Raw genomic sequence first — 13,167 nt, forward strand, 5'->3', positions numbered from 1 at the left:
TGAAAACGAAGACAAGGGAGGGTAAGCCCATGGTCAGACTCCTAGGAGGGGGTTAATGGAGGGTGGGGCACTGTCCGTGTTGAAGCCTTGGCAAGGATTTATCATTGTGGATTACTCCAGGAGATCAAAGGGCTTATCCCCAAATGGAGCAGTTCAAAACATTGCAGACCTCTAAAATGCCAAGAGAGAGAGGAGCTGACAACTAATCCCTTAGGGCAGATTTGTTGTACGTCCAGGTGGAGTGGAGCAAGTGTGGCCAAGATTCTTCTCATGTCAGGGCACCTGTAGGTGCTGCTGGCCCACCCTTCCCAGCACCGACCTTTCCTGCGGGAAGTCTGACAATGCTGGAAGTGAGTGAATCTCCTTTTTATAGCCGTGGGAGCTGTGCCTGTAGGTGGGATGGCTGGCTGTGAACTCTCGGGTTACACCCGCAGCCTGCCGCCTGCTCCCTCCGTCAGGGAGACTGTGCGGAGCAGCTGGTGCACGCCGGGCACAGAATGCATCGAGTCAGCGCGGAGCGGCAAGGTGCTTCTTCCGACTGTCGAATCATCAGTTTCCCTCCCTGCTCGGCAGCCTGCTCGGCTCCGCTCGCCTGGCAGACATTTGGCTCTGACGCGTCCTTGCATTGTTGCTAGCTGAGCGCACCTCAAATTTATTTTCCGGCAAATGCAGTTCGCTGGCGTAACTCTGCGTCCCTCCAGATCTCAGGAGAGATGGCTGCCAGGAGTGCTGTGGATTCGGCGTTACGCTGGTAGAAGGTGAATTGGCAAATTCTTGTTGGTCTTCGGGGTCCTGAAGCCCCTGGACAGCCTGTGTTCAGCAGAGGAATGTGGTTTCCCAGTAGAGTGAATTTAAAATGACTCATCTGTCGGCGGTGGATCCCGGTGCAGACCTTGGCATGAGATCATCCTTGTTCTGCAACTGGAAAAGCCAACTTCAAATTACTTCTCTGTGCGAACTTTCTAGGCCTGGCTCTACTCTATGCCTCTTTTGGAATTTTTCCTTTTGTTTGTGGAGGGTTTTTTAATAGAAATGCAACATCAGGGCTCTGACTTTAAAATTCTTCCTTTCAGTACTTGTTATCTTTATTTTATTAGCTTACCTAAATAATAGCTTTTATTCTCTGCAGTTTCATTGCTTGCAGGAATTCTCAGAAATTACTTTTTAAGGGGATACTGTCATATAGGAAGAACATTCAAAATCTGGTTGGTAAAATAGTTAATTCTTAAAGAATTAGTATATTAATGTGTACAGAAGCGACATTAAATATTTTTGCAGCTTAAACACCTCTTTAAAAATAGGGTTTCCAACACTTGCACCATATGTCCCTTACTACATTCTCCTCTTACTGAATAATGACATTACCCTCTGAATGACAGAGGTGCTTGTTATATGATCTGACTTAGAGATACATCTGGAACTTGGCCCTAGCGGGGCCTCAAAATAGAATGACCGATGCAGGAAGAACTTACTAGAGGACTTGTGAGGGCTCTTAGTACAAACCATTTCCACCCTTGCCAGAGCTTTGACATTGTCCAGTGAGCATACTCAGACAATGCAGGGATTTATTTTATCTTGCTTTTTAGCGTTTTCCTCTTTGTTACGCTATCCTGTCTTCCCTTCTCCTCTCCCTCAGTATTTACTGAACTGGATCCTCCCGTAGCTGAAAGTGAATATATCCTTCAGTATGCAGCACTAGTAACTCTTCAGATAGCCAGTGGGCAGAACACCACCAGCAAACAGTGCGCTTTTGATGGGATTAGGCTTCCTTGAAAGTTTCTTGTCAGATGTTATCTATAGCACTGGGTGGGTTCTGAGAGGTGCTAAGGAAATGTCGCACAGGCACTTGTTTGGAGGAGCTCTGTCTGAAGGGGGTGGGCTGGTGGCTAAATGCAAGTAATATATGCCAAGTAAGAAATCTTGTTGTAATTAGGCAGGTATTTTAATGGCTAAGTTGGTATTTATGAAAAGAGGGGGTGAAAGACTTGTACATAAGCAGATTTTTTAGCTTCGTCTCTTCCCTTGCCTGCAGATCTGGAGTGTTAGCACCTGCTGTCAGCTGCCCTGCACGGACCCAAGAGGGTCTGAACTTCTCATACGCAGCTGACACTGCTTTTAGGACAGACCTTTAGGGCAGCTTTTTCTCACCGGGTGTATTGAGCCGAGCTACCAGCAAGTGCTATGTGATGTTTTTAACTTCTAGGAAGGCCAGTCATCAGCAAATGGTCCATCTCGTGATAGCCCCAAGCAGCCACCAGCAAGAGAAGGAAACATGGGATACCCCAAGCTCCGGGCTGGCTATATCCCTATTCCCGTCATCCACGAGGGCATCGATGGCAGACAGCAGCACCCGTGCTTCTCTGCTCCGCAGCCTGCTGTGCAGCGATACAAGACAGAAGCTGTGCCTACCACAGTGCAGGCACAGCCACCTCTAAGGGGGGCCTATGCCGGGCCCGAGTCCCCTCCGAGGGGACCGACGGAGGCTTCTCAGACAGATAAACAATGTGGACAGACAACGGCAGCTGCAGCAGCCCAAGCGCCGGCCACACACGGACCCGAGGTAACTTGTCAGTATTGCTGGGGTGTGTTTGCATTGGTCTTTGCAGCATTTATGACCTGAATGTCACACGGGTAGTTTATCCTTCAGAAAGCCAAACTTGCCATAGGATTACATTTTCCCAATACTTCCAGAGTATTAGAATGCAAAAGTGCACAGTCATGGCAGCGTAAATATGTAAGGTTTTTCTAGCATCGCCTGCTTTCGTTCTGGAATGATTCTGCAGAAACAAATGCAAGTAAATGGCTTCTGCAAAAAGGGAGCCTCTGAGCCGTGCAGGTCCTGCAGCAGGGGAGGATTGTTTTAGGGTTTATACCGGTTCCCCCACAAGCAGAGGGTACAGGCAAGTCTCTTGTGTTCTGCACCATGAGTCAGAAACTAAAGAGAACAAAGTGGGAGAGAAAAAAATAAAGTGGCCACTTAGCTAACAACCCAGGCCATTTTAGAAGTTGTACTGCTGTGATCTTTGCTTTCCAATTTAATACTTCAGTTGTATTAAGTGTATAGATTTACATATATATAGCTTTAAAAGTGAATTGTAAAGTATTTTTGTCATTCAGTAGCATGTTAAAATACTTTCAAACTATGAACTACTTCTTCAAAAAAAAGTCACCCTGCTTGCTTTGTGTTTCAGAAGGTAGGATTTTGGTTTGCCTGTTCTCTCTAGAAAATCAGCAGAATTGGAATTCTTGTAATATATGGAAATATCAACCTCATTTTTATTCAAAGTAAGATGAGCAGGAAATTCAGCCTTCACCAAGCTGAAAATATATCATCAGGTCTGTAATTCAGCAGTGGTGGCTCTGAAACCTGTTTGGAGTCTGAACAATGTAATTAAAATTCTGTTAGCAGGTTTCTCAGCTGACTTGACTAACAAAGCCTTGTCCATGCAGTGCCAGGTCAAGAGGCTCGGCTTTTCCTTCTCCCAACACTGTACAGTTGGGAATACACTTTTATCTTGTACGCAGGTGGCTTCAGGAACACGTCTTCCGTGCCTCTTACCAAAGTCCTCTGAGATAACTACCGAGGACCTCAGAACTTGCTCTTACAAACTTAGGCAGCGCAGTGTGGGTATCAACTGACTAGAGCCTGTGATTGTGCTTTTAAACCCCATATTGACAAGGCCACCAGTAGTGGCAGTGACGGGTACCATAATACAAACCAGCATTTATTTATTTAAGGTTGCTGTTTCATGGGCAGCTGAGCTGAGCAGTTCACCAGCACCAAAAGAGGGGTCTTACTCCCCTTCTCCTGCCTTGCCTGCCCTTGCCTCTGGCTGTGTTGTCCTGCTCCAGTCTGACCTGGCCTTTCACTGAGTTGTGTAGCAAACCTGTCAGGAAATAAGTTTTTTCCCCTCCTACTTACTGAGTGAAACTGGTCAGAGAATAGCCCGACAACTGCTGGAATTGGTGCAAAGTCGGTGAGGTGATGGATTGGCATAGCAGGAGGAGGGAGGGAGCTGTGAGCAAATAAGCTGCTTTTCCCTAAACTGCAGCCCCACAACCTGGAACACGCTAGGAACGAGATTCTGCAGCAAGCCTGGTGCTTGTTCCTGCTAAGAGCAGGTCTAAGCTAGTGCAGCTCTCACTGCTGGTGCCAAGGGGCTAAGGTGTTGGAAGGTCTTATGGCTAATGCCTCCTTTTCCCCCCCTATGTGCATTGCCATAGTCTGCTACCGAATTACATGCTTTAAAAAAACCAAACCAAACCAAATCTGTTAGTGTGACCGGGATCAGAAGTCTGAATGTTGTATGCCTCTGTTAGGGGTTTGTTTTTGTCTCCAGCATATAATTTGTTTGCTTAACTTTAGTTTGCCTCAAATTTAACAGGTTTAGACAGGAACAGCCATGCAAAAGCAGCAAACATTCTGACTGAGCATCCACTCCCTGCTTATTTGAGGGCTGGGAATGCTGTAGCTCAGGTTTCTACTTGTTACAATGATGCTCTCTCACAACTTCTGTGGTTTGTCTAGTGAGGCCCTTGGCCAAAAAAACAAGGAAGTGGATCCTTTGCGTGCCGGAAACACAAGTTCAGTTTCTATAACTATCTTCTTTTCTCTTTGGAAATGAAAAGTATGTGAGCACAAAACGGTTACAATTTAATAATGCATTTTGTTTTCATGGCAGCCTCAATCTCCTGGAGCTCCTGATTCTCCAACAGTTTCCCCTCAGTCCTCTGGCAGACCCAACGCAGGAAGCCATCAGCTTCCTCGTGGTTATATTCCAATTCCCGTGATCCACGAAAGTATCCAACGGCAACCAACGCAAGTCTACCATCAGGCACAGAAGACACACTACCCTGCCCAGCAGAGTGAATACCAAGCCCACCAACCAGTGTTTCACAAAATTCAACCAGATGAGAGGGAGCCTAAGACAACGCGAGCGCAGTCGCCATTCAGAGTGTCTCAGAGAGGCTCATCGAGCCGCGAAAGTTCACCGGCTAGAGTTACCACCCAGATACAGCCCCCAGCTCCCATCAAAGTGCAGACAGTTGTAGACAGACCCCAGGTACGTAGGATGGGGAAGGGAATTACATGCCAGGTATTTTGTTCAGTGTGGCTAGAGCTGAAAAATCGGCTCATACTAACAGGTACATGAAAGCATGTAGAGCAGTCTCCATTTCTGTATTTAAACAAATTGGGAGATACTGAGATAATACACTAGCAGCAAGCTGCCTTTCCACCTATCAGGATTGTGGAGTCTTTGGATCACTGAAATGTGATTTAATACACGATTTGATTTTCCTCTCGTCAGAGTATAATTTGGTGTAATTACACTGAGGTCACTGATGTTGCATTATGTTTGTGAGAAGAAAATCAGGTCTGCGGGATTTGTGGCATCTATGTAAATACACCTCACTGATGTCTCAGAACCATTTAGGATAGCATCAGATGCACAAAGTAATTTTAGTTATGAAGAAAGAGGATCAGCAAAATCTAGTCTTAGAGCTTTTTATTCTTCCTATATGAAGCATGCTCTTACTCATAGAACATGTTGCTTGTTGAACATTTTTTCCATGTTAAAATTCTTAGTAAAACCACAGTTAAAGACTACTGGGAATTTGACAACTGTGAGTGTGTAGAAGAGGGTATGTATAAAAGCAAGCCTTGATTTCCTCTCTGGAGAGATTCCTCATTGAAAATGACAGGAGCAGAATTAGGTTAATATTTTTGAAAACCCAGGTGCTAGGACAAAACAAGGAAGACTTCAAATCGAATGGCATATTCTAGGTTATAATGCTAATGTATTTTTACGGGTGAAAATCTGAGCTCCCTAACCAAATTTTACATTTAATGTGTAAAGCAGTAACAGATTGTCAGTGCAGGCCATTACTTATTCGGTTTAAATGTAAATGTAGGTACTTTACTTCAGCCATCTAAATCCATGAGAGCTGGATCTAGTACCTTTCCAAAATCACTGTGTACGTGCACAAATAAGTGAAGGGGGTGACAGGGGAAGAAAAACGCAGATCTCACAAATTCCAGTTTTCTGCTAAAATTTCAAAACTAATCTCAATTTCAAGAGATTTCTGATTTGATGACTGTTAGATCTGTAGTAATCCCAGGGATTGTCTCTAATCGCCACAGTGTAATGAGATTGACATAGTAACCTCTGCATGTAAATACTCTAAAGATAAAATCAGTAAAAATAAGCACTAGCAAAATAAGGAATGTCCTGAAAACAGGAACGGGATCAAAATAGCCCAAAATGTGATTAAAATTCAGCAAAGTAGTTAGCTTTTCAAGAAACACCAGTTCTCAGTGACACACTGAGGATGAAATCTTGACTGTGTTGCAGTGAGCTGCAACAAATCTTACTGACTTAAGTCAGCTGAGGGCTTTGCTGTAAGGTCCTATCTTAAAAAACTGCTTGCAGGGCTGATTTTAGTGAGCATGGGCAGGATTTGGTGGGTTGAAGTTTAATGTCTTTCAGAGTCGACTGGTGCTTATCATCTGCAATAGCTTGAAAACAGTAACTGAACTCTTCAGCACAGTGCTTTTTTTTTTACTTTAAAACAATAAAATTCAGCAATGCACAGGAAAGATTAACTATCTGGCATGTGCAAAAATTGCACTTCTTGAAGTACAGAAAATTGGATGTTAGGTTACTTGTTCTTTAGAAGGAGATAAGGAGCATTGTTCGTTATATCTCAACACAAACTTGCCTTGCTCACTAGGTTTCTCAGCAGCAAGTCCCACCTCAAGAGCCACCAAGACCATCCCCACTGCCTGAAATCAAACCTGAGAACAAGGCAGTCCCACCACCTGAAACTGAAGCGCCGCCACCATATATACCGATTCAGGTCACCCACCAAGAACCGGATCCTAAACTACCACCCCAGAAGCCTCCAGCCATGGCAGAGAAAGCTGATAAAAAGGTTCCCTGCCCGGCTAAGATCGTTCCCCCACAGGAAAGGCCTCCTCCTGAAGAAGCGGCGACACCGAAAACAATGGAAACAGGAGAACCTCAAAAGCATCCTGGTGTTTTGAAAGTGGAGGCAATTCTGGAGAAAGTACAAATGCTTGAGCAGGCAGTCGACTCCTTTGAAGGCAAGAAAACTGACAAAAAATACTTGATGATTGAAGAATATTTGACCAAAGAGTTGCTAGCCCTAGACTCAGTGGACCCTGAGGGTCGTGCGGATGTGCGCCAGGCCAGGAGAGATGGTGTAAGGAAGGTCCAGAACATTTTGGAAAGACTTGAACAGAAAGCAGAAGATGTCCCAGAACCAGTTCAAGTTGATGGACTTCAGCCAAATTTGCCAGAGCCTAAGCCACCACAGGAAATCATGGAGATTGAACCTGTGGTAGTCAAGAGCAAAGGAGGTACCAGTAATAAAGATGCTGAAGAGGAAACCAAAATGGAAAGACATCAGCCTGAAACTAAGGAAGAAGTGTTTACCAATCTCGCCACCACGACAAACACATCTAGTAATCCAACTGAACCGTAGCCCGATGCTGAAATTAAAATCTCGCAGACTTTATAACTTAAAAGTGTGTTTAAGTGAATTTTAAGTTGCATGCATTTCCAGAGCTCTTTTCAACCGGTTTTTAATCAACATAGCAGCTTGGGACACAGTAAACACTTCGTGGGGGAAGGAGGGAGTTAGAAAGAAAGTAATGCATTTATCCTTTATTCTTACACTATGTAAAAGACATGTTTCAAAAATAAACCCTGTACATTAATCACTCTTAGATCAACTGAGTGGGGGGAAAAAAAACCAAACCAACTACTTCAGGGTTAATATTGATGCATGTTGTTTAGGGTGTATTCTTTTGCAGGTGATTTTTGTAAAATCAGTGGCCTGCATTGTCAGAATACCAGTCCTTCTATAAGTGTAGCCACTCTTAACTGTAATGTTTTTATTTTTAATGTTCACAGTTGGGCACTTTAAATAATGATGGATAGAAAGTGTGTAAGAAACTGTAGGGATATTTATATGTGTGCAGGACTTCGATGCTATATTTTAAGAGGGAAATAAAATAATACAGAAGCCTAATTTAGTCTTGTGATTTTATAAGCTGGAAATGTAAGGGCAGTAATCAGTTTCAAATACACTCTTCTAAACATAGAGATTTGTTTTAGTACACCATTGTTGTTGAAGTCTGACAGCTGCTTTCTCATCAAGACCAAAATGTGCCTTTCTCCATTCACTTGCTTCCTTTTAATGTCATTGCTGTATCACATGTGGATTGAGGAAAGAATTTGGCTTAGCATGTCCTTTTTCTTTTTTTTTCTTTTCTTTTTTCTCCCTCTGCCCTTTCACCATTTAACAGAAATGTTTATAACATTAAGAAATCCGTATCTACTGCTATTGTCTTACAGAAATTTACTTTACAGCATCTTAACTTGTTCTGCAAAGTCATTAGCCTTTTATTAACAACTGCTTCTGAATTTCCAGCTAAACGCACTTTGTATTCATAGAGCCAATAAGATTAAGAGATAGTCCTCTCATTTTGTGAACAGTTTAAGCAATACTTTGTGGTTGGTCTAAGTGATTAGCAACTTACACTTAAGCAAGGGACATAAAACATACTTTAGCTACATCCATGTAAAATGAAAGCAGCAGAGTCAGACCAGTGCAAAACGAGTGCAAGGGAGGAAGGAGTTCTAACCAAACTCCGGAAGTTACCTTTAACTTGCATTTGTAAAATGAACAAATCTTTTTTTTTTAGATTGGAAATTAGGTTTAAACCCATCTGAAAACCTGGTTTTAAGAGGCAGGTTGGGAGTGGTCATCTAGAACTGTCACTCTTTATTCTAAAATAACGATATAGCACATAAATTGTAATGCAACAAGTGTTTTGAAATAACAATTGGACTGTGAACTGTCTGCTTAGTTGTAGGTAGAAGGTTGATGGTTCTTTTAGTTTCATTTTGATAGTCAACACCACCATGTAAGAATACACAATGTCTTGTAACCATTTGGCTACTCTAGCTTTTGAAGCAGCATTGTAGGCATTCCAGCAGAAGAGGTGTGAAAGTTCATCCGCCTGCATAATTCTTGTATGAACTCACTTCAGTGACACATTCCTCCTGCAGGATTACATTTCAGTTGAGGACACACGTCTCTGACATCATATAACAAAAATACTTAAGTCGAGGAAAATCAGCTACGGGTTCTTACAATTAAGCTATAAGCAAGGTCTGTGGGAAGTGTGAGGCCCTGTCTCTTTCTGGTTTCTCTTAGTAGCCCACTAAAGTAATTTAGATCAAAAACACCTCATTAGCTGTGATGGCAATATGGAAATTCAGATTACAGTCATAAAAACATACCATTTACAGGAAGTTAAACAGGTGCTATCCTTTTAAAACATGTCATCCGCTGCTAATGGAGCCTGATTCATGTTGTACTACTCAATGTTGGTCACAGTAGGTGGAGTCAAATCTAATTACAACTTGTTTTTTTTTTTTTTTAAAGAAGCAAAGGTAGAGGTAGAGTTACATTCTGCTAAGATACTTTAGAAGTTGATTATTAAAGTCAGTGATACTACTGCAGAATTAGGTACCACTCAAAATGAAGCAAGGTTTCATAATCTGGCCTAATAAGGGAAAGTATATTTGACTGCCCTGGAGCTGCCTAGCTGGAAGACTGTTGCTCTGAGTCATAGTCTGTTTCCTCCGTTGCTCAAGATTAAACTACACCCAGTCCAGCATGTATGTCTTGACACATCAGCATAGCTACAAATTCTGCATATGGGCTGGGAGGAGGGAGTAGCAAAGGAGGAGGCAGATGAAGATTTCCACCCATTCCCTGTAAGTTTTGACTTATCCTTTGCAGAGCCTGCTTGCTTCCTTGCATTGGTACCAGTGATGTGGGTAGCTGGCAGAGGAGAGGAAAAAGATCCTTCATTAACTAGCACTTCTGCAGTACAGTACTAGCTGGTCTGTGGCTTGACCCTGGGTAACTAACTCTGAAAACCTGGCTTTGAAACCGGTAGAAAGTAATTAGGGTTTTAATACTAGCGATAAGAATGACATTACATTGCACTGCTTGTCAAAAACAGACGTGCAACAAACAGCAAATGCGCTGTGGAATACAAGGTGTTCAAATACGCACACTGCATTTGCAGTAGCCATTTTAAGAAACGAAAATACCCCAAAGATTTTCAATAAGAAAAATAAAGCTGCCTGTTACTCAGTTTGAGTCAATGTCAAGTATTTAATTTATTCAAGAAGCAAATAATCCCCAAGTTAGTGAAAAACACTGTTTCAACTCATTTAAAAGTAGCAAGAGGGATATGAAAAGCCTGTACACAGAATCACAGTAAAGCTTAGGCTATTTTCTGATTGCACTATCTTGTCCAGCTAGTGATATTTTAAATGCCAGTAGCGGCCTGTTCTCTATATTTAAACTATCACAGCAGTGAGGCATTGTGTTTCCTATAAATATAGCATTTTGGCTATTTACACATGGCCAAATCATACCATACCCTGAAGAAGGGGTAGCAGATAGTTACATTGCCCCCAAGAGCATGCTAAGACACAACTTGTGGGAGGTACAAGCCCTTTATCTGGGATATGTGTTGCTTCCAACTTCATGTTAGCTCAGCTGAGTTTGCAGACAGGTTGGGGAAGGAAAGGAGTACAAACGAAAATCCACCCAGAAGGCAGGAAAGCAACATAGTAGTTGGTAGAGGCAGGTCATTCCCCTGCACTCCAATAGCAATGTAAGCCGCCTAGGAAAGCCCTAGTCTCAGTATCCTCACTGAACATATCATGTGGCACTTTTTAAAATGATAGTTGAAATAATAAAAAGCTTTTGGTGGCTGGCATATAGCTGCTGAAAAGGACAAAGGTTAATCAAGGTATGCTTATAAAACGATCTTAATTTGCTAAGTTTTCAATCTCCCTCCTTAGATGTGCATATATTGATCTTTTTAAATATGCAGGTAACCAAATAAAAGACACTACTGCATCATGAACTTAAATAAGATGTACACAAACATAAGGGTAAAATGGGCTTAGACTAAAGGACTAGTTATGGGCAGTAACTTCTATGCTTTTGGTCCTGTTGTGTCCAAGTAATGAAATGCAGGTGTCTTACGAAACTAAAATCTAAATCATCAGCTGCAAACATTTAATATCGGATCAATCTTTTGTTTTGTTACAAAAGCTAATATTGATGGATAACATAGTTTTTCTAACAGAAACAAGTCCAGCTCTTTTGGGCCACTTGGGTAAAGGAGGCCTTTAGAAAAAGCTAATCTGAGCTCAGTAGTGCTGGCTGTAGAATACAGGTTGAAGCCATAAGTTAACCATCCAAAATATGATTTCCTGGAGCCTTAACATAAATATTAAACTCAAAATCCAAATTCCTCTGGATATATGATATTGTCATTAATGAAATATGAACACAATCATTTTAGCAATAGATACAATGATCTTATTGGCACTTTCACCTTCTATTTATGTGGGTAGGAGTATCTCGTAATGGTACACAGGAAATCCAAATGAACTAGTCTGTTTAAACTATTTTTCTCTTAAGACAAAGCATTTGCTTAAAGATAAATGGATGACACTCAGATACATTAGCCTTGCTGCACAAAGAAAGAGCCTTTTATACTGGATAATTTGGATTTCCTAGCTCTACACAAACAACGCATTCATAGTATTGTATATGGATGGTATCAGTCTACACTCCCGTGAACCACTGTGTGAATGTGAACGGTCCGTCCACTCTTTGTAATACTAGACACAAATGTAATCGTATGCCAGCCAATGTAATCCAAAGCAAGAGTTATTTTAAGACAGGCAAGAAGCTGGTTACAAAGCAGTGGAAAGTACCAATTCTCAGTCAAATACCTTTCCAAAATTTATAAATAGGCAACTTTAAAAAACAAAGAGGGTAAAAATTAGAGGCTAGTTCAGTTGTTGCCTACCAGAATTTTCACTGCTATCTCCAGAGCACGAAAGGAAGGAAGAGGTCCAGCCTTCAGTATCCATCTGCACTAGCAAACCGTACGGCAAGCAGAAGTAGAGGATCACAGGTTAAATTTCAGATTATAAAAAGAAAAGTCCATTTGCCACACCTATTTCAGAGAAGAATGCCAAAGGGCACCAATCTGTAAAGACACGCTTCACGTTTCAGAGTTAAGCAGGGAATATGGAGTTCTTCATCTCTGGTCCTTTACATTTGACATCTATACAAGGACTGTGCAGTATTCTGTGGTGTGTTCCACAACAAATACAGAAATCACTGTTAGAATTTGCACTAATTGATAACATTGTTGGAAGTCTCGGTAAAAAGGCTGGAGACTGAAAAGACATGAAAATAAGTAGCTTCTGCTAATGAGAAATGGTACCTTTTCTAGGAATGAGGTGGGCAGGCAAGAAAATGTAACAAACTTTGAAGTGTTACTACTTCCATTGTATCTACTTAGTGGATAGAGGATCTGTCTGCAGGGCTGTTCAGCTGCCTTCACAAATACAAAATTAATTAAAAAAGCGGGAGGGTTATCTTAGTTTTAAAACAGTAAAAGAAATACACTGAATTTAGCAACAAAGGGGTATGGAACTTTGCCTGGCTTTACTGTATTTCTGCGGCACCTGACAGTGAACAGATCAGATTTGCAAAATCATCTACATGGATTACTTGAAGCCCTGATTTATTGCTTTTCATCATTTGGTGAAATTTGAGTTCCCATCCATTTCTCTCTTGTCAGGAAAGCTCCGCTCGTTCCATTTGCAGACATAACCAATGTCTGGAATAATTCTCTTGTGCGTTTCCCACAGGGTTGGCAGGCAGATGATGTATGTTTTCTGCACATCTGTAGATCTATATAGATCTGTGGCAAAGAACGAGTCAGCAGTCTCTCTTGCCTCTCCAAGCGCACAGCTCAGAGTGTAAAATCTGTTAGTAAGAGTCATAACATTTGACCCAGTGTGAGTTTTTCCATTTTGTTTAAATAAAATTGATACTAAACCAAGGAAAGCCTAAAGCAGTGTTGTCTGGTGGCCAAAATTACGGAGATTTTTACTTCCAAAGGATTGATGAAATGGTAACACATATCCCTAGTTAAGCATTTCAGTAGGTGTTGGTGATTACTTGGTCCCCAGGACGTTCCCTCAGTGTCGCATTTTTGATGACCTCTTGTCTCATCTCCATTCC

At 41.9% G+C, this 13,167-nt stretch overlaps 1 protein-coding gene across 1 annotated transcript; it reads left to right on the top strand.

Annotated features, from left to right (window-relative positions):
* Nucleotides 1–2,213: 2,213 nt before the first annotated feature.
* BAG3 (BCL2-associated athanogene 3) lies at nt 2,214–8,055 on the top strand. The gene is made up of 3 exons (XM_009574688.1): nt 2,214–2,560; nt 4,683–5,063; nt 6,733–8,055. The coding sequence occupies exons 1-3, from the start codon at nt 2,273–2,275 to the stop codon at nt 7,504–7,506; spliced, it is 1,443 nt and encodes a 480-aa protein (XP_009572983.1). The 5' UTR covers nt 2,214–2,272; the 3' UTR covers nt 7,507–8,055.
* The last annotated feature ends 5,112 nt before the right edge of the window (nt 8,056–13,167 follow it).

The sequence above is a fragment of the Fulmarus glacialis genome, unplaced genomic scaffold (genome assembly GCF_000690835.1).
Source record: "Fulmarus glacialis isolate BGI_N327 unplaced genomic scaffold, ASM69083v1 scaffold11133, whole genome shotgun sequence".
NCBI lineage: Eukaryota > Metazoa > Chordata > Aves > Procellariiformes > Procellariidae > Fulmarus > Fulmarus glacialis.

What these genes read in the sequence shown, in the direction of transcription:
- BAG3 (XM_009574688.1), top strand. Translation starts at nt 2,273, where the DNA reads ATGGGATACCCCAAGCTCCGGGCTGGCTATATCCCTATTCCCGTCATC. An exon ending in CGGCCACACACGGACCCGAG is followed by an intron (nt 2,561 to 4,682) that starts GTAACTTGTCAG and finishes TTTTCATGGCAG; the next exon opens with CCTCAATCTCCTGGAGCTCC. An exon ending in CAGTTGTAGACAGACCCCAG is followed by an intron (nt 5,064 to 6,732) that starts GTACGTAGGATG and finishes CTTGCTCACTAG; the next exon opens with GTTTCTCAGCAGCAAGTCCC.